This window comes from Elephantulus edwardii, unplaced genomic scaffold, assembly GCF_000299155.1.
Source record: "Elephantulus edwardii isolate Elephantulus edwardi_28Jun2011 unplaced genomic scaffold, EleEdw1.0 scaffold00163, whole genome shotgun sequence".
NCBI lineage: Eukaryota > Metazoa > Chordata > Mammalia > Macroscelidea > Macroscelididae > Elephantulus > Elephantulus edwardii.
In genome coordinates, this window is record NW_006399913.1 from 3,962,240 (window position 1) to 3,988,646 (window position 26,407).

The 26,407-nt window shown below is 38.6% G+C and overlaps 1 protein-coding gene across 2 annotated transcripts in view; it reads right to left on the minus strand.

Moving 5' to 3' along the window:
• The window catches only part of CCDC81 (coiled-coil domain containing 81), a 55,360-nt gene that overhangs the window by 27,542 nt on the left and 1,411 nt on the right, over positions 1 to 26,407 (minus strand). The window contains exons 2-6 of one of the 2 annotated variants that reach the window (XM_006895259.1): positions 21,258 to 21,319; positions 19,672 to 19,825; positions 10,709 to 10,965; positions 5,442 to 5,521; positions 926 to 1,047 (exon numbers count right to left, since the gene is read on the minus strand). In XM_006895259.1, coding sequence (XP_006895321.1) covers positions 926 to 1,047; positions 5,442 to 5,521; positions 10,709 to 10,965; positions 19,672 to 19,825; positions 21,258 to 21,319 — 675 coding nt within the window. Of the gene's footprint in view, positions 1 to 925; positions 1,048 to 5,441; positions 5,524 to 10,708; positions 10,966 to 19,671; positions 19,826 to 21,257; positions 21,320 to 26,407 lie in introns of both variants that reach the window. The other variant, XM_006895260.1, reaches the window with a different exon arrangement.

The following is a 26,407-nucleotide window of genomic DNA, read 5'->3' on the forward strand; positions in this document are numbered from 1 at the left end:
TGAACATTTCTTCATGTGCTTGTTGGCCATCTGAATGTCTTCTTTGGTGAAGTGTCTGTTCATATCCTGTGCCCATTTTTCAACTGGATTGTTTACCTTTATCTTGTTGTAGTCTATCATGTTTAAGAATGTGGAGGGAAACAGAAACCAAAAGCTTGAGAACTGCTGTGCCAGAATCATAATTATTTAAAAGGATGTGGTCTCTTCACCATTGTCTCTCCAATACTCCTGTGGTCTTATAATCAGCCCACTTAATTCCTTTAAGAAACCCTGGTGTCATAATACATTGCATATGGGCTATTAACCAAAAGGTCAGTGGTTGAAGTCCAACAGCTGTTCCTTGGAGAAAAAAAAGGACAGTCTGTTCTCATTAAGATTTACAGACTTGGAAATCTGATGGAGGAATGGAATAAATGCAAAGGTGGCAGGTTTAGATATCTTTATGTTACCTGAAGACATCAGACTCTTTCATGGACATTGCAGACACATGAAATTAGATCTTTGTATACAATGGGGAGCCCATGAAAAGTGTTAGTCTAAGAAAAAATCTGAAAGTCAGAGATTCTAAGCATAGAATGTTTATGGTGACATATAAGGATTTCAGGATTAAAACCTATTTGTTAGCAGAAATCCAGTGATTAATCATTAATCTAGCTGTACTTATTCTAAGTATTGGAGTTTAAATATTGGAGCACTGGTGGCCTAGTGGCAAGAAGCTGTGCTGCAATCCCAGTGACACATGATTCAAATCCACCAGCTGTTCCATGGGAGAAGGACAATCTCCTGCTGTGTGATTAACCCACCAGAGGGTCGGCTATGGATCAGTTCTGACTCGATGGTACGTAACATCGGAGTTGCTGAGCAATGGGGCTGCGTTCATAAGTAGTGAAAGGTGAGAGACTATACCCAGAAACCACTGGCCTACCTCGGATGTTTCCTTCTCTGCTCAACTGGTCTTTCATCTTGACCTCCCTTTCTCTATTCCCTTCACTTTCTTCTACAATGGTCTTCATAGGTTGTTTGCTTTCTGTCTTCTTGAGATCAATCCTAGGAACAAGTCAAGATGTTTATCCACTGGAAAATACCTAAGTAGGTGACTGTCAGCTCTCAGTTCCAGGAAGCAACACAGCCAGCTCAGTGATTCTGAAATAAAGCCCATCTCCTTCAAATGAGGGGACCCTGGGTGTTGAAAATTATTGCCATGCTTAGTTGCTAACCAAAAGGCTTGAAGTTCTAGTCTAGCTCAGAAGAAAAGCCTGGAAATCCACTTCTGAAAAATCATCCTCTAAAAACTCCATGGAGCATATTTTTTATCAGATTATCCAAAACAAGATAAACAAGTGCTTAATCACTACTAGTAACGGAAGATTTCATTTTTATACTACATCAAAGGTCCTGCTTCTAGAAGTAGCTGTAATCTGTGTTTCTTTCAACTTCACAGCACCTCGCTGTAGAATCAAATCTCCTTTTCAAATTGATAATTCTTGACTAGGACAGAGTACCTAGTAAATAAAGTAAGTACGGATTTGCTTGTTCTTGCTTACTAATCTAGAGAGAACACCACATTGGAAAGCAAGCATAAATTAGTCTGTGCTCACCTTGCTTACTGGGTAACCTGTTCTTGGGTAGATAGCATTAAGGCCAGGATTCCCAAGGACTCATAGCCCAGAAACAGCCCTTCCTCTCTTCTCTCCACCTCCTTATCCTCTGTTGTTGTTGTTGTTGATTGCCCTTGCGTCAGCACAACTCAGCCTTTCTATAATTATTGACATTTATCAAAGTTCATAGAGTTTCTGTTCTTATCTTACTTTCTCTTTTCCATCCCTGTGTACTATGGTGGCTTGTATGTTGCTGTTACTGCAATGCTGAACCTATCTACTAGTATTTCAAATACTAGGAGGGTTAACCAGAGTGGACAGGTCTCAGCAACACTTCCAGATTGAGATAGACGGGACTGCTCATCCACTTCAAAAATAATTTGTCAGTGAAAACCTAATGGATAGCAGAACCTTATCTGATACAGCGCTGGAAGATGAGCCCTTTGAGTTGGAACGCACTCAAAACATAGTGTCGCCACTGCAATCCAAGAGGTGCACGGTTCAAATCTTCCAGATGCTCTGCCGAGAAAGGAGGAACAATCTCCTCCTGTACCAGTCAGATCCGATTTGACAAAACACACACACACACACACACACAAATAAAATAATAATAAAAAAAAAACATAGTGTCACATCAAAGAGAAAGACTTTGAAGGAGCTAGAGTGACAGTGGCTGTAACGCTGGGCTTATGTACAGCAGTGACTGTGAGAATGGCACAGGAGTAGGCAGGGTCTCACCCTGTTGTACTCAGTATTGCATGAACTGGAACCAATTCAATAGCAACCAGCAACAACAACAATAACAACCTTGTTTTAACCTATTAGGTAAGACTCAAGAAAGCTGTCAGAATCAAGCCTTGAAAAGAAAGTGGTCTGGACTCCAAGAATAGGAAGAAGTTAGGAGATAGAAAGTGGTGGGAAGTACAGGACAACAGGTGAGAAAATTTTTACTAATACTGCAGGGACAAAAGTTGGTAGGAGAAGCCCTAGTGACATAATGGTTAGCTAATTGGTTGTTAAAGATCAGTCTTTCAAAGCCACCAGCTGTTCCACCAGAGAAAATATCTGGCAGGTTATACTAGTAAAGATTACAGCACAGTCAGAATCAACTGGACAGCAAATGACAGCACTGGTAGCACAAGGGTTACATGCTTGATTAAGGACAACCAAATACTGCATGGGATTTGGTTCCTTGCCTTGGAGATTTAGGGTCATAGTGTCATGGGACATCCTAGTTAATTGGCCTGATAACATATTTAGTGCCTCTCTTCTCCCTTCTAGGGAGTTCTAGTAGCCTGGTAGGTAAGAAGTTGTGATGTCAACTCAAAGATAGCACTTTGAATTTTACAGCTTCTCGAGGGTCAGTTATAAATCAGTGCAGACTTGACACCACATAATAGCAATAACTCCTAGTTTTTGCCTAAAAATATGTGGTCTTAAAAAGTTTGCAAGATGCCAGGGGAGCTCTGGTGGCCTAGTGGAAAGGAGCTGCAACTACAGTCCCAGAGGCACACGGTTCAAATCCACCAGATGCTCTGCCGGGAAAGGAGGGACAATCTCCTCCTGTACCAGTCAGATCTGATTTGATGGTACACTCACACAAAAATTAAAAATTTTAAAAAAAAGTTTACAATATACCAACCAAAAGATAACTGATCTCTATTCATCTGGAACAATAAAGAAAGAGAGTTAAAAATGGAAAATGTGATATTAATTGTCCCTATGAACAGTCGCCTCCTTTGTCATGAGATCAGAAGAAATGGATGGTTCCCAGCTACCATTGCTGTTATTATTGTGTTAATTGCCATCGAGTTGAGCATGAATCATAGCGACCCTATGAACAAAAGGCCCGAATCCTTTCTATAACTATCGACATTTATCAACGTTCATAAAGTTTTCAGAGGCATGTTGTTTAGGAAGTGGATGCCTCTCCTGCTTCCAAACCTATCTTAAACTGGGAGTTCCACCAAACATTGTCTACCAAGGGTAACTATTATGTCATTTGGCACCCTAATGGCACAAGGCTCAGCATCACAACAATATCAGGTTACCTAGGTACAGCATATTGACATAAGAGTGCTGTATCCTTAGAAGAATGTTCCTCCAAAATATAGTAACAACCAACTTTAAATACAAAGGCACTCCCCAAAGTCTTGTTGACTCTAAACAAGAGGCTTAAAGCTAATAAACATTTTAACCAAGGAATCCTGATCAAAAAGGAAAGAATGCAGAACAGAATATAAAATTTTCATAGGGATAATATCTAAACATAAAAAAAAATTTTACAACTAAGCCAGTGGGCAACATTATAATCGATGAAAAGATTAAAATTGTCAACATCTTCTTCTTACTTGGATCCAAAACAAACACCCTTGACATCAGCAGTGAAGAAATCAAAAGACAAATTGCACTGGGAAAATCTGCTATCAGGAACCTCTCCAAAGTAATGAGGAGCAATGATGTCAGTTGGAAGACTAAGGTGCTCCTGATTGAAGCCATGGTCTGAGAGCTGGATAGAGAATAAGGATGACAGAAGAAAAACCGGTGCCTTTGAACTGTGGTGCTGGACAAGAGTATTGACTATCCCAGGGACTGCCAAAAGAACAGACATGCCTTGAAGACTGTGCAGCCCAAGTGATCCTTACAGACAAGGATAGTGACGCGTCATCATACAGACTTTGGGCATATTGCTACAAGAGGGTGTTATTCGGAAAGAGTCATCATGCAAGAAAAGGTGGAAGGTCAGCAAATAGAGGAAGACCCTCAATGTCAAAGACTGACATAGTGACCGCAGCAACGGGCTCAAGTATGTCAGAGATTATGAAGATGGCACAGGATAGGACAGGATTCAGATCTATTGTTCATAGGATCACTATGAGTTATAATCAACTCACCAGCACGTAACAACAACAATAAGCCTTCTGGAACCATGGCAAGTAGATGAGCCCCTAAAACCATTTCCCTGAGATAATGTTTAAACCTTAAACTAAAAATGTCCCATGAAGTCATGTCAAAACTACACAATATTGTTGTTGTTGTTGTTGTGGTGGTGGTGGTGGTGGTGGTGGTGGTGGTGGTGCTACTGAGCCAACAATATTCATAACAATCTAAGAACAACAGATCTGAACTTTAACCTAGCCATCCTTTACCATCCTCATGATTTCCAACATGCTCAAACCAAACTAGAAGTAGCATATTTGAGTGTAACTACTAAAAAAGGTCTACCTTGAGCATTGTGCCCTTTTAAGAGCTACCTACAATGAGATCACATTAACAACAGAAACCAGAAAGATTAGATAGAATCCTTAGAGGGCAATGATTTTGTTAATGAAGGAGGAACAACTTGGAAATAAAGATGAGAATGGTTACACAATTCAGAGAAAGTGATCAATGACATTAAAATTGTTCACACAGAAACTGTTTTGTTTTTTATATTCTCAGTAACAACAAAATACGTCAAATTTAGGGGAAATTTCTACAGTCTAGGAAACAATATCAGCAATCCTACTCTGCCATGTGGGATTACTATAAACAGAGAAAGTAATTCAATGCCACCTAACAAGAAGGTTGGTATGGGACATACCAGAATGTCTGTGTACACACTCAAAAAGTTCTATGTGCAAGGCAAGAATAGTTTAAAAACACTCTAAAATAAAAACAACCGAAAAAAATGCTTTAAGTGTCTGTTGTTTTTAATTCAACTACAGAGCAAACATACAATAAACTCTGGTTGCCAGGTGAATTGAAAGAGAGAAAAACTGCACCAAATAAAGTATAAGCCACAAGCAGTTTAGAGAGAAACACTGCCCAATGAGAGCAACGAGGGACCCATGGACCACTCACCTTGGAAATGCAAGCACACTGCTCGGTCTCTTCCCAAGATCTTCTCTGCTGGACAGCACTGAGTCCACAGTGCCAGGCCTCTGGAGGAGAGGGAAAGAGATGTGTGAAACCTGGGTCACCACCACCACCAGGACACAGACAATTTAGATGTGAATATAGGCTGTCTCAAAGACAAAGTTACTACAATACTCTTTTCTTCCACACTTAAAGTTCAGAACTTAAACTTCAATAACGAATGTCTCATTCATTAATCGCTCTAATAGCTGCATTATAATTCTATTGATGCTACCTTTTCTCAAATCATTTCCACTGGAAATTACCTCTAGAGTTAACAGTTTTGTAGGAGAATATAGATATATACAAGCTATCAGGAAAATGAGCAAGCTAGCTAATTCTACCCTTGACCTAAATAATTCTAAAGTTGGGTAGCTATGAAAACAATTTGATTTTAGATAAACTCATGTTCAAATATCCAGACTGCTGCCAGATATGTGATTATCTAACTTAGAAATAAGAGGATTGTTGTTATTGTTGTTGTTGAGAACAGTTAAGTTAGAATTGACTCACAGCTTACCCTCCAGTGGTTTTTCAGAGGCAGTAAATCACAAGGAAGGAGACTGACTGACTTCCCTCCCCAGAACAGCTGGAATTCAAATCACATACCCTTGAATTGGTAGTGCAATTCCTTACCACTAAACCAACATAGTTCCCTTATCTTATATAAATTCCTTTTTCTTATATAGAAGTAAGATTAGGTACTCTCAAGTTGACTCCAACTCACAGAAACTCTGAGTCAGAGTTCAAAAGGATCCAATTTATCGCCTCCAATAGAAGGTAAGCTCAGGGTCGGCACACAACAAAGGCTAACAAACAACAAAGCAGCTGTGAGGAAAGATTGGCAATTTCCTCTTGGGTGTTTAAAGCCTTTGAAAACCTGCTTGAGGGTCAGCTATTCTGACTTGACAGCAATGAATTTTGAGTTTTACTTTAAGTGACTAATACACAGTATGCATTCAATAAATAGGATTTATTATATTATAAAAGAATCCTTTTTTGTATTAATTATTGATAATATACAAATTGACCAATAGAAAATATTTTTTTAAAAATATACAAATTATTCTTTTTATATTAACTATATGGCTCACAGATGGCTTTTGAAGGGAATTCCTCAGAAAAAGATTTTAAAGTATGTTGTGGAAAAGTTGTTGTCAGGTACTATCAAGTGGAGAACAAACCATAGTGACCCTATAAACAACAGATCTGAACGCTGTCCCTATCCTGTGCCATCTCCACACCTCCTGACACACTAGTGTGCAGCAGTCACCATGTCAATCCACCTGGTGGAGGGTCTTCCTTTCCTTCACCAACCCTCCACCTTTCCAAGTATCATGTCCCTCTCCAAGGAATAGTGCCTCTTAGCAACATGCCTGGAGTATGTGAAGTGAAATCTTATCATCTTTGCCTTCAAAGAGCACTCTGACTAGACCCTTTCCAAGACATATTTGTTTGCTCTTTTGCCAGCACTCTTTTCCCAACACCATAGCTCAAAGGCATCGATTCTTCCTCTTTCATCCATATTCATTGTCCTGCTCTCAGATGCATAGCAAGTGACTGCAAAGACAATGGCCTAAATCAGATGCATCTCGGTCCTCAAACTGACATCATTACTCCTCAATAATTTGGAGAGGTCCCTAACTGCAGACTTTTCCAATGCAATATGTCTTCTGATTTCCTGATTCCTGGTACCAAGGGTATTAATTGTGTATCCATGCAAGATGTAGTTGTTGACAGTTTCAATCCTTTCTCCATCCATCATGATGTTGTGTCTCAGTCCAGTGTTAAGAATCATTGTCTTCTTGACATTGTGATGCAATCCACACTGAACGCTGAATTACTTGATCTTCTGCAACAAGTGTTTCAAGTCCTCCTCACTTTCAGCAGGCAAGTATGTGCAATCTGCATGACACAAGTTATTGATGAGTATCCCTCTGATCTTGATGTCACATTCCTCTTCACAGAGTAAAGCTTCTCAAATAATTTGCTCAGTATACAGACTGCATAGTTATGGAGAGAGAATACAACACTGACACTACCTCTTCCTAATTTTAAATAACTTAGTGTTCACTTTCTCTGTTAACACAACAACCTCCTGGACTAGGTATAGTTTTGGCATGAATACACATAAGTGCCCTGGGACTCCCATTCTTCTCTAAGTCAGCCATAACTTGTGATGACCACACAGTCATCACAATCAGTAAAGTATAAATAGAAATCTTTTCTTTCAGCCAGCATCCATCTGACATCAGCAATGATATCCCTGGTGCCACGGCCTCTTTTAAATCTTGCTTGAACTTCTGGCAGTTTCCTATTTATGTACTGTTCTAGCCATTTTTGAATGATCTTCGGCAGTATTTTGCTTGAATGTGGTATTAATTAATAGTTTACACATTCTGTTGGATCACCTTTCTTGGTAATGGGAACAAACATAAACCAACTATGGAGGAAAAGTCACATCACTGATGCACAGCTTCCTCAAAGGACGACTCTGTAGGACAGTGCACAGATTTACATTACGGTACATTTGGGGGGTACGGGGGAGAAATGTACCATATTATAAACCTGCCTACTTTCTCAAAACTGTATTCTGGAGCTGGGACTGTGATATTAATGATATATTCTGGAGATGTGAATGTGATATTAATGATACATTCTGTAGATGTGAATGTGATGTTAATGATACATTCTTTAGATGTGAATGAGATATTGTGACTGAGATAAGATTATTGGGTCAACATAAACTTCCATAATAAAATAGGTCTGGGTAGTTAAACAGCTTCCTAACAGACTTTGCAGAAGAAACTTTAAAATGCTAATGTGCTGTGTGCCTCTGTTCATGAAGGTGAGATAAGCAGCAGTGGTCAATGAATTTAGCCTCTCAGAGTATCTTTCAGGATTAGGGTTGTTGTTGTTTGGTGTTTTTTGTTTTTTTTAAAAAAAGCTTCTTCAAAATTCTGCCTCATTTGTTAAAGATGCTTCATCCTCTAATTTAGTAAGTTTTGTTTTAAAAACGTAATTCTTCAAAGTGAAGCAGGTCAAATATCTTCCCTTTAGACCCTTACATATTAAGCTATAAAGTTCAGCTATCTCCCTATCTCTTAGGGAGATAGCTGAACCATGGACCACCAGGAGGACAAAAAGGTCTGCCATAGAGAGGGTGAACCAAGTTTCTCCTTGGAGCCAAGGATTTCTTGAAGCTCCGTCTCACAGACTTTGGGCATGTGGCCATAAGGGAATGATCCTTGGAGGACATCATGCATGGAAGGGTGGAGGGACAGCACAGGAGAGGAAGACCCAGGATGACACGGATTAATATGGTATCCAGGGTGTGTTGGAATCAGTAAAACTGGCTCAGGACAGGGCAGGGTTAAGAGCTATTGTACATGTCATAGGCTACTGGATAACACATAAGAACAACCAAATCTCCCTAAGCCTTAGAAATGGACCACTTGACTCTGGTTTTGCAAATCATTTTTATAGAAAAGAGAAAAGTATGCCTGTGTGTGTTTCTACTTTTCCACATAAAGGATTGGGATTCTGTTTTTTATTGTTGCTGTTAAATGTCCTTAGGAAACCCTCTATAATGTCAGATTTTACTTTAAAAAATCAAGAGCCTCAGTATGCACAATTCTGTTTCCTATATTGCTAAATCTAGACGTTCATGAAAGGAGAAATTGCTATAATTTGAACATATTAATAACCTTTCCTTTATAAGTCAGTCATTTGCTCTATGTACACAAGATTATACATCATTCAACTTTGTCAGTTCAACTTTGTTAGTTCCCTAATTTACACCTAAATCAAGAATTCAATAAATCCTCATTGACTATTTCATTGCCTTCTTAAACTTCTCTATGTTGAACCTGAGATCACTAAATAAAAAAGTTTCTGTTTGCCTACTAACCTAAAAGCTAGTAATCTGAATCCACTCAGAGGCACTTTGAAAGAAAGGCCTGGAGGTTTGCTTCTGACAGGACACAGCTTTGAAAACCCTGTAGAGCAGGTCTAATCTGCATACAGGGGGTTGCCATGAGTTGCAAATGACTTGAAGGCAACTAACAACAACAAGATGTCCAATTTAGCAAGAAGGTCACACAAGCCCAGACTCACCTCTTACCTAATGGTTAAAATGATGTCAATTCCAATCATGTAATCTAATTTATGTGTTATGGACCTATTGCTGCCAAAGTCTAGCTTCTAGCTGTCCTGCTTTTAATTCCTTTGATGATCTTTCAACTAATTATGAATTATATAATCTTTATTTTCCACTCCAAAAGGCCATTTTCACACTGACAATGGACATCTCCCTGGTATAGACTGTCTCTATCCCTCAATAAATCAATTTGCTTTTATTCAAAACAAATAACAATAGGGCCAATTTTTAAATTCTTCTCTACATGGAAAATTAAATTATTTCTATGACTTGGATTAGATTCTCTTTTAAATCTTGACTGAAATAAAAAAGAAGTATGGTTGTAACATCTTTGGGTTTGAATCCCAGATCTATCAGTTAGCACTCTGACCTCATGGTTCCCAAATAAATTTCTCATTCATAAACTTACTGTGATGATGCCAAATTTACAATGTTTTGAACTGAGTTGAATTCATATATATATGGAAGAAATCTATAAACTATAACTTTTCTATTGCATTTCAATAGATTCTGATTCATAACAATCTTATAAAACAAAGCAGAAATGTCCCATCGAATTCCCAAGCTGAAATCTTTGCCAAAGTAGACTGACACAGAAAGTGGTCGGTGGGTTCACAAAGTTGACCTTTTGGTTGGCAGCTGAACACTTAACTGATGTGCCACCACAGTGTCTTTTGTAAACTGTAAGGTACAAAAAAATATTGAGAATTGATCATTTCCATTACCTCATCAATTAGCACTGACTCAAAACTTAGAATTTTTCTTTTATCCTTCTGGAAACTCTTTTTTGTCTAAGAGGATAAACAAGTACATGCACTAGGGGAAATTATTCTTTTAAAATATATAAATTTGGGCTCATGGTTCGAATCCACCAGATGCTCTGCTGGAGAAGGAAGGGCACTCTCCTCCTGTGCCAGCTGGATCCGATTCGACAGTACACAACAAGAGGGGGAAAAAAGAAAAAATATAGAGAGAGAGAAACTTGTTTTACATCTATAGATTATCTAGAGGTATAACTTGAGAGAAGAGTGAGGAAAAGAAAACATTTATTTACATTTTTTAAGGCTTTCACCAAACTCTCACTTCCATCCATGGCACAAAGAAATTCCTTATAAAATCTCATCTTCACTTTACTTTGTTTGATGATGAGGACTCCGATTCCTTTAAATGTAAACGCCACATTTTGTTTTGTGGAAATGGATCTTGATAAAAAAAGCAATGTCTCCTTCACACATCCTTCTACTACATCCCTGGTAAATGGACTCTCCATGGATATCATGGTAAAATTAAGTGGAATAATTGGGATATCACCTAAAGGAGAAAAAAAAATAGAATGGGGTGAGGGGGTGGAACAGTGTATATTTCTAATAAGGACAGAAGACATACAAATAATTATTAGACTCTCACTTAATACTCAAAAGCAATTGTCTGTATGAAGACTTAAGTCATACCTAATGTAAATTATATATTACTATTTATAACATAAATCATAAGGTATCATTTCTCCTAAAAACAGGTGTTATGTTCAAAATAAGAAAAAAAAACCACTTTGTATGACTCTGGACATACTTTCTGGTATTCCCTTAAAAACACAGTAATAACTAACCATTTTTCTCACTTTTCAGTTTGCCGTATTTTTCAGGGCAAACGCAATATTGCCTATCTCCTCTAATAACACAGAATTTTTGTGTGTGTGTGAGAAAAATTTATTACATTTAGAATTAGCCCGCTGGACTCAGTTTAGATGATCCCAATTTTGTTGGCAACATCCAAAGCATCATAATCAGGAGCAAGTCGAACATAGGCCTTCTTCTCTCCATCAGGCCTAATCAAAGTGTTGACTTTAGCCACATCAATGTCATAGAGCTTCTTTACAGCTTGTTTAATTTGGTGCTTGTTGTCCTTGACATCCACAATGAACACAAGTGTGTTGTTATCTTCTATCTTCTTCATAGCTGACTCAGTGGTCAGGGGAAATTTGATGATGGCATAGTGGTCAAGCTTGTTTCTCCTGGGGGTGCTCTTCCGAGGGTATTTGGGCTGCCGTGGGAGTCTCAGCGTCTTAGGCCGCCGGAACGTGGGTGACGTGCGGATCTTCTTTTTTTTTTTGGCTGTGGACGCCCTTCAGGACTGCCTTCTTGGCCTTCAATGCCTTTGCTTTGGCTTCAGTTTTGGGAGGGGCAGGGGCTTCCTTCTTCGCTTTCGGCGCCATCTTCGTAGCAGAATTTTTAAATAATACAAATATCGACAATACAAGTGTTTTAAAAATAATATTCTCCACTAGAAGTTACCTTTAAAATGAATTTGATACAGGAGCTGACACATCTGAACATCCATTGAATGGATGGCTTTCAAAATATTTTTCTTGTGGAGCTCTGGTGGCCTAGTGGCAAGAAGCTGCACTGCAATCCCAGAGATATGAGGTTTGAATCCACCAGATGCTCTGTCTGAGAAGAAGGGGCAATCTCCTCCTGTACCAGTCAGATCCATTTGACAGTACATACACAAAATAATAAAAAAATAAAAATTTAAAATATTTTTAAAAAATATTTTTCTTGAGTTAACATATGAATGATGCAGTAAAAGAATATGTTTCTCTCTAGTTCATAGTCAACTTGATGGCACCTGACAACAATAGCTTGAAGGAAGCATAGGGTTCTTTTAATTAGAACAGTATGTAAGAGCTATACAAGGTCTATAAGTCACGAAAAGGGACAAATAGAAAAAAAGATCATTTTTTTTAAAATCCAGAGACAATACAGAATGTTAATGACTGAATAACAGGCCAGAGGGGGAAAAAAGCCGAGAACATTTTAGACATTCATTTGTTGTTGTTATTATGTATTAATGAGTTGCTTGTGACCCATAACAACCCTATAATGTTAAGTAAGGGATGTTAAGGATTTTTAAATTCATCCTGTAGGCTTTGAGCAGGGAATTACTGGTCCAGTTCTTAGTCCAGAAATACAGCTCCTTTAATTCAGTTGATAAAATCCTGAAGGAGGTATGACAATCAGAAGAAAGATGAAAGGAACTATCCATGGCAAACTAAAGGTAGTAGAATCGATGGAATTCAGTTACCATATGAAAGTGGTGATTAGATTACATTTCTTCTTTGGAGAATAGATAGCGGCTCATGTAATTAGCATAAGGGATAAAGGAGGAAGGTAGGTTCTGATGAGGAATAAAATAAAGAAGTTGGTTTTGAGTTTGAGATTCCCATAAGATCATCTAAATAAAGATGATTCCAGAACTCAGAGAGAGGTGAAGATTACAAGACAAGGTCCAAGAGTCACTAGTATTTTGTTACTGAAATCGTTACAATAAATAAAGATTATCTAGAGAAAGAATATAAGTTATGAAAACGAGAAAGAATTGGGGGGGAGGTGGAAATGGTATCTTATTCTGATTCAGAATGGAATGGAAGTCAGCAATATAGGACTAGAAGGAGAAAACAGGAGAACCAAGAATGAGTCATGGATAAGATAAAAGAAGGCATGGACAGCAGAAAAGAAAAAGTTTTGAGAAACAAGGTCTATGAAGTGCCTACTAGCTTGTCTATTCTGAGATGATGGTATCCTTGGTAAGATGAATATAACTGCTAGGCAGATGCAGAGACATGAAAGAATGGAAGAAGACAATGTAGAGGCAAGGTTTATAGCTTTCTCTCTTAAGAAATGTATTTAAAAATGAAGAGGGATAATATAAAGTAAAATTATGCATAAGACAGATGATACAAGGCTGATTGTGTTTTGTAAAAGTGCTAATCTCTGCCTTTTAGCAATAATGAACATTTGAAAAACTATCAATTCATGCTCACCAAATAAATGTCTATATGCAGAACAGGTTATTCAGGAGGCTGGGTTTTATGAGGAGGAATGTGGCATCAGGATTGGAGGAAGACTCATCAACAATCAACATTATGCAGATGTCACAAAGCTGAAAGTGAGAAAGACCAGAAACACTTGCTGCAGAAGGTCAAGGACTATAGTCTTCAATATAGATTGAAGCTCAGTATCATGAAGACAAAGATTCTCATCGCTGAGCCAACTTGCAGCACCATTATAGATGGAGAAGAAATTGAGCTTGGTTACAGCTTTAGTTTGCTTGGCTCCACAAGCAATATTCTTGGCATCAGCAGTCAGGGAATCAAAAGATTAATTGCACTGGGAAGATCTGCTGTCAGGGAACTCTCAAGCTGTCAGGGAACTCTCCAAAGTACTGAAAAGCAATGATGTCATTCTAGAGACTAAGGTGCACCTGATCCAGGCCATGGTCTTTGCAATTACTTGCTACACATCAGAGAGCTGGACAATGACTAAGGATGACAGAAGAATTATTGATGCCTTTGGGTTGTGGTGCTGGAGAAGAGGTCCATACTCTGACCACCAAGGAAATAGGAAGGTCTGTCTTGGAGAAAGTGAAACCAAGTTTCTCCTTGGAGGAGAAGATTTTGAAGCTCCATCTCACATACTTTGGGCAAGTGGCCAGGAGGGACTGGACCTTGGAGAAGGCCATCATGCTTGGAAGGGTGGAGGGACAGTGCAGGTGAGGAAGACCCTGGATAAGATGAATTGATACAGTAAATGGGACAATGAGGGTGGGAGAGCTGGAGTGAGATTGGTTCAGGCCAGACCAGGCACTTTTGTATGCAGGGTCGCTGAGTCACAGGCGACTTGACACATAACAACAACACCCCTTACGAGAACCCTCACTGTATGACCCCCTACCTACCACACTTTTATCTTATCATCCTCTATTTGCTCCTGTTGTCAATAGTCAATAAAGCATAAATAGACATTCTTCTGGTATTCCTTACTTTCAGACAAGATCCATCTGACATCAGCAGTGATATCCCTGGTGCCACGTCCTCTTCTAAATCCCACTTGAACTCTGGCAATTCCCTATCTATGTATTACTGCAGCCATTTTTAAATGAACTTCAGCAGGATTTTGCTTGCATGTGATATCAATGATATTGTTCGATAATTTCTACATTCAATTGGATCACTCTTCTTGGGAATAGGAATGAATATGGACCTCTTCCAATCCGTTGGCCATCCATCCATCCTCCAAATGTCCTGGCATAGACTGGTGAGAGCATTCAAGACCGCGTCTGTTAATTGAAACAAGTCAATCTGTATCCCATTAATTCCTGGGGCCTCATTTCTTGCCAATGCCTTCAATGCACCTTCTGTTTCCTCTTTCATTACCATTAGCTCTTGTTTATATGGTACTTCCTGAAATTTTTCAGTGCCAATCAATTCTTTCTGGTACAGTGACTCTGTTTATTCTCTCCATCTTCTTTTGATGTTTTTTTGAGTCATTCAATATATTGCCCATAATATCTTTCAACATTACAACACAAGGCTTAAATTTGTATTTCAGTTCTTGCAGCTTGAGAAATGCAGAACAAGTAGTTCCATTTTTATTCTCCAATTCCAGCTCTCTGCACATTCTAATACTTTGCTTTGTCTTCCTGAGCTGTCCTTAGAAATCGTCTATTCAACTCTTTCATTTCAACATGTTTTCCTTTAGATTTGGCTTCTTGACATTCCAGTGCAATCTTTAGACTCTCTTCTGACATTCATTTTGATTTTTCCTTTCTCCTCTGTTTTTGTAATGGCCTTTTGCTTTCTTCATGGATAATATCCTTGATATCATCCCACAATTCATCTAGTCTTTTATCACTAGTGTTCATTGCCTCCTCAAACCTATTCTTAAGATGATCATGAAATTCTGATGGAATTGATTCAAGATCATATCTTGGTTCCTTTGTATTTATTTTCATTTTCTTTGGTCTCAATTTGAACTTGCATATGAGTAATTGATGATCTGACCCACAGTTTCCCCACCTTGCCTAGTTTTGACTGCTGATACTCCAACAATTTCTTCCACAAATGCAGTCAGTCTGATTCCTATGCAGCCCATTGGGCTGTGTGGATTATGATAAGTTGTGGCTGACACTGAGAAGAATGGGAATCCCAAAGCACTTGATTTTGCTCATAAGGAACCTACACCTGGATCAGGAGGCTGCTGTGCCAGTGGAGCAGGGGAGCAGTGCATGGTTTGGAATTGGGAAGGGAACGCATCAGGGATGTATTCCCTCTCCATACCTGTTCAATTTATATGCTGAGCAGATTATCCGAGAAGCTGGACTCTGTGAAAAGGAATGTGGCATCAGGATCGGAGGGAGACTCATCAATAACCGGCATTATGCAGATAGCACAACCTTGCTTGCTGAAAGTGAGGAAGACTTGAAGCAGTTGTTGCAGAAGATCAAGGAATGCAGCCTTTGGTATGGATTGTGACATATTATCAAGAAAACAAAGATTCTTACCACTGGACCAATAGGCCATGTCATGATGGATGGATGGATGGATGGATGGATGGAGATGGATGGCTGGATGGATGGAGAGGAGATTGAAACTGTCATCAGCTTCATCTTCCTTGGATCCACAATTAACACCCTTGGTATGAGCAGTCAGGAAATAAGGAGACACATTGCAATGGGAAAATCTGCAGTTAGGGACCTTCCAAATTATTAAGGAGAAGTGATGTCAGTTTAAGGACTAAAGCATGTCTGATTCAAGCCACAGTCTTTCCAATTATTAGCTATGCATCCAAGACCTGGATAATGAATAAGGATGACAGAAAAAGAATTGATGCCTTTGAGCTATGGTACTGGAGAAGAGCACTGAGCATCCCATGGATGGCCAAGAGAATGAACAGATATGTCTTGGAGAGGGTGCAGGTGGAGTGCTCTTTGGAGGCAAGAATGTTGAGGCTTTGCCTCACATAAATTGGACATACTGCTAGGAGGTGTTATTCCTTGGAGAGGGAAATGATGTTGAGAAGTGTGGAGAGTCATTGAAGTAGAGGAAGACCCTCAATCCGCTGGACTGACACGGTGACTACTGGGCTCTTGTGTGTCAGGAAGTGTGAGGATGGCGTAGAACAGGTGTAGGTTCAGATCCACTTTGCTATGCACCGCTTATTCTGGACTGTTGTCATGCAAATAATACCTAACTATATATATTACTTTTAGACAGTTCTTTCCCTCTCATTTTTATCAGTAAATTTTTATAAAGTATAAAATAAAATTTCACATTAATGAACAAAGACCAGATGAGCTGCAGGAGGAGTATCAAGAATATCATCCATGAAGAATCAAAAGGTTATTACAGAGAAAGAAAAGACCAAAATGTATGTCAGATAAAATTCTGAATATTGCATTAGAGTGCCGAGAAGCCAAAACAAAGGAAAGAAATCAAGAAGCTAAGAAGCTGAACAGAAGATTTCAAAGAGCAGCATGGAAAGACAAAACTAAGTATTATAATGAAGTGTGCAAAGAGCTGGAATTGGAAAACCAAAAGGGATGAAAGCACTCAGCATTTCTTAAGGTGCAGGAACTGAAGAACAAATCCAAGCCTTGAGTTACAATACGTAAGGAAGCTGTGGACAGAATGCTGAATGACCCAGGAAGCATCAAAAGACAAGCGAAGGAGTACACAGAGTTACTATACCAAAATGAATAGACTGACACAGAAGAATTTCATGAAACAACACCTGATCAAAAGGCAATGATGATAAGAGAAGTTAAAGCTGCTCTGAAGGTACTGGCAAAAAACAAAACCCCAAGAATTGATGGAATACCAATTCACATATTTCAACAAACAAATGCTGGATGTGTTCAATAGGTTGTGCCAAGAAATCTTGAGGATAATTAGTTAGCCAACTGACTGAAGAGAACCATATTTATTCTCATTCTGAGAAAAAGTGATCCAACAGAATGTGGAAATTATTGAACAATATCATTAGTATTGCATGCAACTAAAACTCTGCTGAATATTATCCAAAAACAACTGGAATAGTAGAACAATAGAGAACTGCCAGATATGTAGGCTGGGTTTAGAAGAAGTTGTGGCACGACATTATAGCCAATGTTAGATGTATCTTGGCTGAAAGCAGAGAGAACCAGCAGAATGTCTGTTTCATTGACTATGCAAAGTCATTTGACAGTGTGGATCACGACAAATTGTGGCTAATCTTGGGAAGAATGGGAATCCCAGAACATTTGGTCATGATTATATGAAATCTATACATGGACCAGGAGGCAGTCATCAAAACAGAGCCAGGAAACACTGCATGGTTCAAGAACAGGAAAGGCATATGCCAGGGATGCATCCTACCTCCGTATCTTTTCAATGCATATGCAGATCATCTGGGAGGGAGGCTGGGCTTTATGAAGAGGAATGTGGCATCAGAATTTGAGGAAGACACATCAACAACCTGCATTATTTAGATGACACAACCCTGCTTGCTGAAACTGAGGAGGACCTGAAGCACTTGCTGCAGAAGATCAAGGACTGCAGCCTTCAATATGGATTGAAGCTCAACATCAAGAAAACAAAGATTCTCACCACTGGGCCAACTGGCAGTGTCAGGATAGATAGAAAAGACATTGAGATTGTTAATAGCTTCAGCTTGCATGGTTCAACAATGAGCACTTTTGGTACTAGCAGCCAGGAAATTAAGAGATGAATTGCATTGGGGAAATCTGCTATAAGGGACCCCTCCAGAGTACTGAAGAGCAACAATGTCAGTTTAGAGATTAAAATGTACCTGATCCAGCTATCATCTTCACAATTACTTGCTATGCATCAGAGAGCTAGCTGAACAATGACTAAAGATGATGGAAGAAGAATTGATGCCTTTGAGTTGTGATGCTGGAGAAGAGTATTGAACATACCATGGACTGCTAAGAGAACAAACAAGTCTTGGAAAGGGTGAAACCAGGCTGTTCCTTGGAAGCTAGTATTTTGAAGCTCTATCTCACATACTTTGAGCATGTGACCAGGAAGGACCAATCCTTGGAAAAGGACATCATGCTTTTAAGGGTGGAAGGACAGAGGAAGAGAGGAAGATGCTGGATGAGATGGATTGACTCAGTCACTGAGATAAGGGAGATAGGTGTGCTGGAGACAATGAAATTGGCTCAAGATAGAGCAGCATTCAAAGCTGTTGTATAAAGGGTCACTATGAGTCACAAGCAACTCAATGGCATGTAACAATAGCAGCATGATTGTTTATGACAGATGTGTCATCTGTCATAAAACTGTAAATAAGAATGACTGAAAAGTTTCATCAAATTCACCATATTGAATATGTATGCATGATGAATACTAACTATAGTTATATAGTTACTCTATAATTTTCAGGAAAGTTTGCTTTAAGGAAAAGTAGAACCTTTTCACCTGCTGGTATTAGAGCAGATAAAAAGTCATCCAAGTATGACTTTAATGTAGTAAGGTACAATAAGGAGAATTCAAAATGACCACAACCAGGAATCAGAAAGAAACACTTCAAAGACTTCTAAGGAACCAAGGCAGCTATCACAGAATCCATGTATTAAAGAGAGGATGTGAGTGTCCTGTAGCAAGACTTATAGGTTTGTTCATTCAAACATCTGGAACATATAACACATAACTGACCCCTCAGTAAATATATCCAAAAAGAAAAAAAGAAGTTGGTTGGAGTATATAATATATGCAAGGTACTAAGTCTTTATGTAATCGTTAAACATCTAACTTTCAAATTTTAATAATTTAGATTATGTATGTGAGAGGTATATGTAGTGTTATGTTCTTTGTCACAGTTAATAAATGACTGTGATTCTCCCAACCAAGTACCATGGCTAGCATTTATTCTCTTTATGATCACTTTTTGTTACATAGGACCTGATACACTAAATTATGGTTTTTTTATGAATTTGACTTAATGTTATATCAGATCTGCTCATACCAATCTCCTGAATAACTGAGATTTGAAATGCATACAGAAAGAGTGTATTATTTTCCTTAATCTCTTACCACCATCCTACCTCTGTCAGGGTAAGTCAGGTAAAAAAAAACAAAAAGCGATAGCCTCAAGTCAGAAATTAATAAAGCAGCACTTGGCCCCATTTGCCCTTTCATTTTCATTCCCAGAGAAGGCTTTAAATTTTAAAGTGATTTACCAGGAGTATGTATTTTATTTTTTTTAAGTCCATGGAGCTGTACTAACTTCTCCGCCAAAATAAATACAGGCCTCTGAAGTAGAACACATTTGTTTCCCACCTCAAGCTTTTGTCTTGTGAAAGTGAAAATTCCAAGTCCAGGAATTTGAACACCCTGAAAGGAAAAAGAGGAAACAAAATACATAATTGAAGAAAAAAATTCTTTTGCAGTTATCTAAAGTACATAAAAAGAATCAAGCTGAAATCTTAAAAATTCAATGGCCTCTATGATCCCTTACAGCACTGACATTTGAAATTTTAACATTTCAAATCATTTCAGTCCGTCATAATATATCAATCTATCAATCATCATAATATATCAATCTAAAGGCAATGTTTCAATCTTTAAGGGAAAGAAATTTAAAAGGATAAGAACCTTTGCCTCTCATTCCTTCTCTTAGGTTTTATGTCTCTGACTTAAAACCAGACAACACAGAATCCAAAGTACATGTGGAGTGTGATGGTCCTGGCTGATAGAAAGAACCAGATGTTTTTGGTTCACAAATTGGTTCTCTATCTACATGAAAACATCTTAAATAAAGAGTTAAAGATTCAAAAGCCTAAATAGGTTAAGAAAGAATAGAAGGGAGTAATAGAAGGAATAATGTGCCAAACATTATGGCAAGAGCGTGTATGCCCAGCTAAAAGGGAAAGCCTAGGATCAGCTCCGATGAATCTTTCACACAAATGCTCCTAATTTTAAGTGGTACATAGTAATTCAGTTTCAAGGCAAACAATAAGCTTAGAGGATGACTCCTGCCAAAACATTGTAATATTGTGTCTTCTGAGTTACATATAAAAATTCACAAACCTTCCAGTTACCTCCAACCTTCTCAAGTTCTAAAGCCAACCCAAACTCAGCAGTAATAAATAGTCCAGCCTGGACTTCTTTCTTATTTTTGGCAAACTGGATTAACTCTCTGTCTTCTTACATTGCAATTAAAATCCATTCCCCACAATGAAACAAGACAAAATGCATTCTATCCAACTATAGCCAGGCTGGAACTACCAGGTCACAGATAAACAGAAGTGCTCTACTTCCTCTACACAAGCTTCAGCTGGTCAGCAATGCTTTCTTTCATCATTAGAAGAATGATTCAGATTCTTCTTCACCTGAGTCACACATTCATGACTTGGAGATAAAATCTGTGATTAAATATGCTGAAAATGAGATTAAATCTGCTAAGCATAAATCCGAAGGGTAACCACCATAAAATCACAGGTTTTAAAGCTAACCTGGATGGTTTCCAAATCTATTTTCAACTCTCATCAAAGTTATACAAGTCTATTAAAAAATTATATATACATACAAGACTATAGGACTATAGTGGTAAGAAACTGCACTGGAATCCCAAAAGTATGTGGTTTGAATCCACCCACTGCTCCACGGGAGAAGAATGGGCAGTCTCTCCTCTAGTGCAATTAACAGCATCTGAAAACCTGCTGCAGGGTCAGCTATGGGTCAGTTCTGACTCTATGGTACTCACCAACAACACAGAAGAAAGAGCTTTTAACCTCCTACACTAAAAGTAAAGTCTAAATCTTACCTTGTTCATAGTTAGATGCCGTTGAACAAATTCTGACACATTTTCCCAAATAGTAGATACTTCTGAAATAAAAAAAAGCCAACCCAAAATTAGTTTAATTTAAAGAAAAATGTGTTTTGTTTTGGTTTGGTGTTTTTTTTTTTTTTTACCTGGTCCAAACAAATATGTTTGCATTAATAAGACAAAAAACCAAACCAGGGAGCTCTGGTGGCATAGCTTGTAGGGAGCTGTGCTGCTAATACAAAGGTGGCACCACTCTGGCAGTTCAAAGCCACCAGCAGCCCTGTGAGAGATAACTTAGATGTTAATAAATAAAAAACTAAATATGAAACACAGTCTCACATAACAGTTATTCCTATCAGAAACTAAATACTGATAGCAGTATTTAGATGTCAGTCTCAAGACTAAGGTGATCCAAGCAATGGTCTTCTCGATTGCCTGATAATGCAGCTGAGGGCTGGATAATGACTGAGGATGCCAGAAGAACAACAGATTCCTTTGAGTTGTGGTGTTGGAGGAGAGTATTGAACATATGGCGGCTGCCAAGAGAATAAACAGGTCTACTTGGAGAGGGTAAAACCAGGTTACTTCATGGAGGCAAGGATTTTAAAACTCTGTCTCACATACATTGGCCATGTTGTCCATGGAGAAGAACATTGTAAGGGTAGAAGGTCAGCACAAGAGAGGAAGACCCTGGAGGAGATGGACTGACAGTGACTGTGGCAATGAAGTTGACTGAATCAGAAATGGTGAAGGTAGCTCAGGATAGAGCAAAGTTCGGAGCCACTGTTCATGGGGTAGCTATGAATCATAGTTGACTCAACGGCACATGAACACCACCCTCATCATCTCTGACATACTTGAGCACATTGCTGCAGTCACTGTGCCTATCCATCTCATTGAGTCTTCTCTCTTTCACTGACCCTCCACCTTAGTCTTTAAACTGACATCATTGCTCTTAATACTTTGGAGAGGTCCCTGACAGCAGATTTTCTCAATGCAATACATCTTTTGATTTCTTGATTACTGACTAGCAAGGATGTTTACTGTTGTTACAAATAAGAATAAATGGTTGCAATCTTCTCCTTCTATCATGATGTTGCATATTAGCCCAGCTGTGAGAATTTTTGTTTTGATACTGAGAAGCAATCCATATTGAAGGCTTTAGTCTTCGATCTTCTGTAGCAAATGTTTCAAGTTCTCACTTTCAGCAAGCAGAGCTGTATCACATGTATAAGGTAGGATGCTGATAAGCCTTCTTCTGACCATGATTCTTCAAAAATTTCAGCTTCTCAAATTATTTGCTAAGCTTATAGATTGAATAAGTATGGAGAAAGGTACAGCCTTGATGTACATCCTTGCTCTTTCAAATAACTTTTTTATTTTTAAATAACATTGTTATTTTATACTGGTTCACTTACAAAGTTCAAACACATTGTTTTTCACACTGAATCTTTCCCATTTCCTTTACCCATCCCTCCCTCTACCCATCAAATTGTGCAACCCTATGATTATCCCCTGCCCATCCTCACCCCTCTGCTTCTACTCACCCCCACTTGGCGCCTCATACCCATTTTACTAGTTATATATTTCTACAAAATTAGTCTTATACAGTATTTGTCCCTATGGGACTGAGTTAGTTCACATAGCATAATGCTCTCCAGTCCCTCCCACATTAGTGCTTTTCAAAATCATTCCTCCTGCATGCTGCATAGTATTCCATCATGAGTGTTCCATAAGTTCTCAATCCATTTGCCTGTGATTGGACATCTGAGCTGTTATTGTGATGGTGAATAATGCTGCTATGAACACTGGTATACAAATTTCCATTTGCACCTCAGTACTCATTTCTCAGGGCATATTCCAAGCAGTGGAATAGTTGGGTGACATGGAATTACTAAGTACAGCTGTTTGAGGAAATGACGAACTACCTTTCAGAGTGACTATACCATTTTACAATCCCACCAACAGTGGAAATGAGTTCCTATCTCACATATTCTCTAACATTTACTACTTGCTGTCCTGTTAAACTTTGCCAGTGCTACTGGAGTGAGATGGTCACTCATTGTGTTTTGATTTGCATCTCTCTTATTACCGTTATTTGGAGCATTTCTTCATGTGTTTGTTAGCCATCTGAACATCTTCCTCTGTGAAAAGCCTTTCCATGTCTTTTGCCCTTTTTGTAATTGTGTTATCCATCTTTTTCTTGTGAACCCCCTGTAGGATTCTGTAAACTTCTGATATAAGACCTTTGTCTGAAATGATATTGGCCAAAAGTTTTTTCCCCAGTCAGTAGGTTTTCTTTTCATTCTGTTGGAAATTGTTTTTGATGCACAAGGGTATTTTAATCTTTAGAAAGTGCCATTTATTAATGTTATCCTCTCCTGGTTATGTATGTCTGGCTGTATTTTTCAGTCTTTTTATTCCATGAGCTAGGCCTTCTAAGCTTGGTCCTACTTTGTCTCTCATCCTCTTTATGGTTTTGGACTTTACCCCTAGGTTTCTGATCCACCTTGAACTGACTTTTGTATATGGTGAAATGGTAAATTCTGATTCAACTTTCTGCAGGTAGTTGTCCAGTTTTGTCACCACCATTTGTTGAAGAGGTTGTCATTTCCCTGCTTGATAGGTTTTGTTTCTTTTTTGACTATCAGTTGACCATAAATTGAGGGACTAATTTCTGGGTCCTCCATTCTTTTCCAGTTGTCCATGTGACTGTCACTGTACCAGTACCATTTTGGTTATTTCTGTAAAGCAGTGTAGTAGGTTTTGAGATCAGGAAGTGCTATGCCTCCAACTTCATTGCTGTTTTCAGAAGTGCTTTGCTTATTCAAGAGGTCTCTCTTTACTCTGAATAAACTTGCTAATTGCATTTTTTACCTCTTTGAAAAATGAATTTGGTATCTGTATTGGGATTGTGTTAAACATGTAGATTGCTTTTAGTAGGATTGTCATATTTTACTATATTGAATCTTCGTATCCATGAACAAGGAACATTTTCCATTTTTTTAGGTCTTTTATTTAGACAACTTCTTGGTCTAGGTATAGGTTTTGTATGAGCATAGTTTTCTGAGATTTCCATTCTTCTCAATGTTAACCGTAGTTAGTTATGATTCAAACAGTTAAATGTTTTACACTGTCAATAAAACACAAATAGACATTCTTCTACTATTCTCTGCTTTCAGCCAGGATCCATCTGAAATCAACAATGATATCCCTGGTGCCACAACCTTTTCTAAATCCAGCTTGAATATCTGCAAGTTCTTTGTCAATGTACTGTTGTAGCTGTTTTTGGATGATCGTCACCAATATTTTACTTGCATGTGATACTAATGGTATTGTTGGAAAATTCACACATTCTGTTCATCTTTCTTGGAAATGAGAACAAGTAAGGATCTCTTCCAATCACTCAGCCAGGTAGTTATCTCCCAAATTTCCTGCCACAGACTGGTGAGTACACCCAGGGCTGTACCTATTAATTGAAGTATGTCAATTGGTATCCCATTGATTCCTGGGACCTTATTTTTTTGCCAGTGCTTTTCTTGCAACTTTAGTTTCTTCCTTTATTACCATTGACTCGTTAGCATATGCTGCTTTCTTAAATATTACAATGCCAATCAATTCTTTTAGTACTGTGACTCTCTGTATTCTCTCCATTTTCTTTTCATAATTCCTGAATCATTCACTATTTTACCCACAGTGCCTCTCAGTATTGCAACTGTTGTTGGTTGACTTCAAGTCGAGCATGACTCATAGTGACTCAATGAACAAAAGGCCTGAAGCCCCTCTACAACTATTGACAGTTATCAAAGTTCATAGTGTTTCCAGAGACACGTTGTTTAGGAAGTGGATGTCACTCTTGCTTCCAAATCTGTTATTGTTGTTATGTGCCATTGAGTCACCTGCAATGTATAGTGACCCTATGTACAGCAGCTCTAAACCCTTCCCTGTCCTGAGCTAGTCTCACTAATTCCGACACACCAACCCCCATCGATGGCCCCAGTTACTGTATCAATCCATCTCATCCAGGGTCTTCCTCTCCTGCGCTGTCCGTCCAACCTTCCAAGCATGCTGTCCTTCTCCAAGGACTGATCTCTCCTGGCCACGTACCCAAAGTAAGTGAGGTGGAACTTCAAAATCCTAGCCTCCAAGGACAGACTTGGTTTCACCCTCTCCAAGACAGACCTATTTGTTTTCTTGGCAATCCATGGTATGTTCAAGACTCTTTTCCAGCACCACAACTCGAAGGCGTTTATTCTTCTGTCATTCTTAGTCATTGTCCAACTCTCTAAAGCAGAAAACTTAATTTGTTTTTCACTTTTTTTTTCAGCTTGAGAAATACTGAGCAAGTTCTTCCTTTTTGTTCTCCAGTTCCAGCTCTTTGCATAGTCCATTATAATACTTCACTTCGTCATCTCAGGATCCCCTCTGAAATCTTCTGTTCCATCCCTTTTACTTCAGGCTCTCTTCCTTTTGTTTTGACTTCCTGATGCTTTAGTGCAATTTTCAGAGTCTCTTCTGATATCCATTTTGGTCTTTTCTTTCTCTTCTGTCTTTGTAATGACCTTTTGCTCTCTTCATGAATGATATCCTTGATGTCATCCCACAAAGTAATCATTAGTGTTTAATGTCTCAAACCTATTATTTAAATTATTTTTAAATTCAAGTGGGATAGACTCAAGGTCATATTTTGTTCTTGTATTTTTTTTATTTTCTTCATCCTTAATTTGAACTTGCACATGAGTAACTTATGGTGTGTTCTAGAGTCAGCACCTGACCTAGTTCTGACTGCTGGTATTGAGCTTCTCCAACAATTCTTACCACAGATGTACTCAATTTAATTCATGTGCAGTCCAACAGATGAAATCCATATGTATAATCACCATCTGTGTTTCTTAAAAAAGGAATTAGCAATGAAAAAAATTACTGAATGTACAAAGCAATCATTCACTCTCCAGCCTCATTTCTATCACTACTACTCCAGTTACTGGGTCAATCCATCTCCTCTGGACTCTTTCTTTCCTGCATGGTCCCTCCACCCTTCCAAGAAGCATGATGGCCTTCTCCAAGAACTGATTCCTCCTGCCCACTTGCCCAAATTACATGAGATGGAGCTTCAAAATTCTTGCTTCCAAGGAGCAGTCTGGTTT